The sequence below is a fragment of the Calidris pugnax genome, unplaced genomic scaffold (assembly GCF_001431845.1).
Source record: "Calidris pugnax isolate Ruff unplaced genomic scaffold, ASM143184v1 scaffold233, whole genome shotgun sequence".
Classification (NCBI taxonomy): domain Eukaryota; kingdom Metazoa; phylum Chordata; class Aves; order Charadriiformes; family Scolopacidae; genus Calidris; species Calidris pugnax.
Window position 1 is genome coordinate 29578 of NW_015090959.1, and position 3848 is coordinate 33425.

Below are 3848 nucleotides of genomic sequence, written 5' to 3' on the forward strand. Positions count from 1 at the left end.
GGTGGCCCAGCACCGGGTGGTGGTGGTGGCCGGAGACACCGGCTGCGGCAAATCCACCCAGGTGCCCCAGTTCCTGCTGGCGGCCGGTTACAGCCACGTGGCCTGTAGCCAGCCCCGCCGCATCGCCTGCGTGGCGCTGGCCAAGAGGGTGGCCCTGGAGAGCCTGCACCAGTACGGCAGCCAGGTGAGCCCTTTATATTTTTATTTTTTTTTAATTATCTTCATATTTTTTACTTTGTTTTATTTTACTTTATTATTTTATTTCTTATTTTTGATGTAATTTTTTCTTTTTTCTTTTCTAAATTTTATTTTATTTTACATTTTATTTTGTTTTACTTTATTTTATCTTTATTCATTTACTTTTGTATTTTTTATTTTATTTTACCTTATTTTATTTGACTCTGATTTTTCATTCTTTTATTCGACTTTTGGGATTTTTCATTTTTCCGTTTAAATTTTTTAATTTTATTTTGTTTTAATTTATTTTATTTTTATTCATTTACTTTTGCATTTTTTATTTTATTTTACCTTCTTTTATTTGACTCTGACTTTTCATTCTTTTATTCGACTTTTGGGATTTTTCATTTTTCCATTTACATTTTTTTTTTAAATCTCGGTTTTGCTTCATTTTACTTTTTCCGTTTTATTTGATTTTCCAATTTTACTCGATTCTTTTCTTTTACTTCTTTTTTTCTGCTCTTATTTGGGTTTTTTTAATTTCATCTGTTTCGCTCGATTTTATTTAATTATTTTTGCTTGGTTCTTATTTTATTTTTTTCGACTTTACTTCCATATTTTATTTGAGGTGGGGTGTTTATCTTTTTCAATTTTATTTGATTTTCCAGTTTTACTTGATTATTTTCTTTTACTTCTTTTTTCTGCTCTTATTTGGTTTTTTTTTAATTTCATTTGTTTCGCTCGATTTTATTTATTTTTTCTTGGTTCTTATTTTATTTTTTCGACTTTATTTCCGTATTTTATTTGAGGTGGGGTGTTTATCCTTTTCAATTTTATTAATTTTTTTTTTTTCGATTTCATTTCCTTTTCTAAGATTTTTTTGGCGGTGTGTCTATTTTTAATGATATTTAATTTTTTCCCCCCGTTTTTTCCCCTCCCCTCCCCCAAGGTGGGCTACCAGATCCGCTTCGAGAGCACGCGCTCCCCGGCCACCCGCCTGCTCTTCCTGACGGAGGGGCTGCTCCTGCGTCAGGCCCAGCGGGCGCCCGCGCTGCCCGAGTACCGCGTCCTGGTGGCCGACGAGGTCCACGAGCGGCACCTGCAGGGGGACGTCCTGCTGGGCGTCCTGCGCCGCCTCCTCTCCGCCCGCCCCGACCTCCGCCTGGTCCTCATGTCGGCCACCATCAACATCCCCCTCTTCTCCGGCTACTTCGGGGGGGCCCCGGTGCTGCAGGTCCCGGGGAGGATCTTCCCCATCTCGGTGAGGACGGAGGAGGTTTGGGGTTGAAGCCGGGTGGGAATCATTGAATCATGGAATGGTTTGGGTTGGAAGGGAGGGACCTTAAAGACCATCCGGTTCCTGGGTCCCTGGGCAGGGACACCTCCCATCAGAGCAGGTTGCTCCAAGCCCCCTCCAACCTTGAACCCCTCCAGGGATGGGGCAGCCACAGCTTCTCTGGGCAACCTGGGCCAGGCTCTCAACACCCTCACAGCAAAGAAGTTCTTCCCCACATCTCAGCTCCATCTCCCCTCTTTCCATGTCAAACCCTTCCCCCTCCTCCTAGGCCTCCCATCCCTGATCCAGAGTCCCTCCCCAGCTTTCCTGGAGCCCCTTGAGGGACTGGAAGAGGCTCCAAGGTCTCCCCGGAGCCTTCTCTTCTCCAGGCTGAACTCCCCCAACTCTCTCAGCCCCCCCTCCCAGCAGAGGGGCTCTGGCCTTCCCAGCATCTCCATGACCTCCTCTGGCCCCATTCCAACAGCTCCATGTCCTTCTGATGTTGGTGGCCCCAGAGCTGGACACGATGCTCCAGGTGGGGTTTCCCCAGAGTAGAGCAGAGGGGCAGAATCCCACCCCCCTCGCCCTGGTGGCCACGCTGCTGGGGACACAGCTCAGGGTGCAGAGGGCTTTCTGGGCTGCCAGCCCATGTTGCCACCTTGTGTGGAGCTTCTCACCCACCAACACCCCCAAGTCCTTCTCCTCAGGGCTGTTCTCCAGCCATTCTCCCCCCAACCTGGGTTTGTGCCTGGGATTGCTCTGACCTTGCACTTGGCCTGGTTGAACTTCATGAGGTTGGCATGGTCCCACCTCTCCAGCCTCTCCAGGTCCCTCTGGATGACACATCCCTTCCCTCCAGCATGTCCTGGTGCCACACCAAAGTGTGGGCAGCCTCTTCCAGGGCTCTGCCACCCTCAAAGTGAAAAAGTTCCTCCTCATGTTTAGGTGGAACTTCTTATGGTCAAGTTTGTGCCCGTTGCCTCTCGTCACGGGGCACCATTGATCTGGTGTCATCGCCCAGCTCACTGAGGGTGCCCTCGATGGACTCAACACTGCTGTGTCTTCTTCTGCAGGTCATCTACCAGCCCATCCCTAAGGAAGAGGCCCCGGCGGGTGGGAAATGGGGGAAAGCGGAGCGCCTGGACCCTCTGCCCTACCTGCGGGTGCTTCAGGCCATCGACCACAAGTACCCCCCGGAGGAGCGGGGGGACCTACTGGTGTTCCTCAGCGGGGTGGCCGAGATCGGGGCGGTGCAGGAGGCGGCCCAGGCTTATGCCACCCACACCCAGCGCTGGATTGTCCTCCCCCTGCACAGCACCCTCTCGGTGGCTGAGCAGGACAAGGTGGGCCAGCACCTGAGGGGTCCCAGTTGGGTGGCACCCAACAGAGAATTCCTAGAGCTCAGCACCCCAGTTTTGGGTGCTTCCAGGGTGCAACCAGTGGGTGCAGCCTGTGTGGACCTCGGGGATGGCCATGCTGACCCAAGACCCCATCGTTTTTCCTCCTTCAGGTGTTTGACGTCCCCCCTCCCGGCGTCCGTAAGTGCATCCTCTCCACCAACATCGCCGAGACCTCGGTGACCATCGACGGCGTCCGCTTTGTCCTGGATTCGGGTAAGGAACCCGATTCCTACCACCACCGGGTGGGAGAACTTCTCCCTCCCTTCCTGCCCTGCCCTGAGCTTCTCCTTCCCCCCCATCCTGCTGCCTCCAGGGAAGGTGAAGGAGATGAGTTACGACCCTCAGGGCAAACTCCAGCGGCTGCAGGAGTTCTGGATCAGCCGCGCCAGCGCCGAGCAGCGCAAGGGACGCGCCGGCAGGACCGGCCCCGGCGTCTGCTACCGCCTCTACGCCGAATCCGACTACGACGCCTTCGCCCCTTACCCCGTGCCGGAGATCCAGCGGGTAGCGCTCGATTCGCTGGTGCTCCAGGTAAAATCGGGGAGATCCTTCTGCTCGCCTTGGGGTTGGGGGGAAGATTCTGGGGAGGATCACAAAATATTCATGGTTGGAAGTGACCTTTGAGATCATTGAGTCCAACCACAAAAAAACCCAACAAACCCAAAACCCAACAAACCAACACACACAACCCCCACACCCACCCACAGACAGACACAAACCAACAATCTTGGGCACTAGAGCATGTCCTGAAGTGCCACGTCTACACGTTTCTTAAATCCCTCCCCACCACCTCCCTGGGCAGGCTGTTCCAGTGCCTGACCACCCCGTCAGTGAAGTCATTCTTCCCAATATCTCATCTAAACCTCCCCTGCCCCAACTTCAAACCATTTCCTCTGCTCCTCTCATTATTCCCTTGGGAGAGGAGGCCAACCCCCACCTCTCTCCACCCTCCTTTCAGGGAGTTGTAGAGGGCAATGAGGTCTCCCTTCAGCCTC

The 3848-nt window shown here is 52.2% G+C and overlaps 1 protein-coding gene across 1 annotated transcript in view; it reads left to right on the forward strand.

The window, feature by feature from the left end:
• The window catches only part of DHX34 (DEAH (Asp-Glu-Ala-His) box polypeptide 34), a 32243-nt gene that overhangs the window by 4961 nt on the left and 23434 nt on the right, over positions 1–3848 (forward strand). Inside the window, exons 3-6 of the mRNA XM_014952289.1 lie at positions 1127–1438; positions 2527–2796; positions 2964–3066; positions 3167–3384. Coding sequence (XP_014807775.1) covers positions 1127–1438; positions 2527–2796; positions 2964–3066; positions 3167–3384 — 903 coding nt within the window. The remainder of the gene's footprint in view (positions 1–1126; positions 1439–2526; positions 2797–2963; positions 3067–3166; positions 3385–3848) is intronic.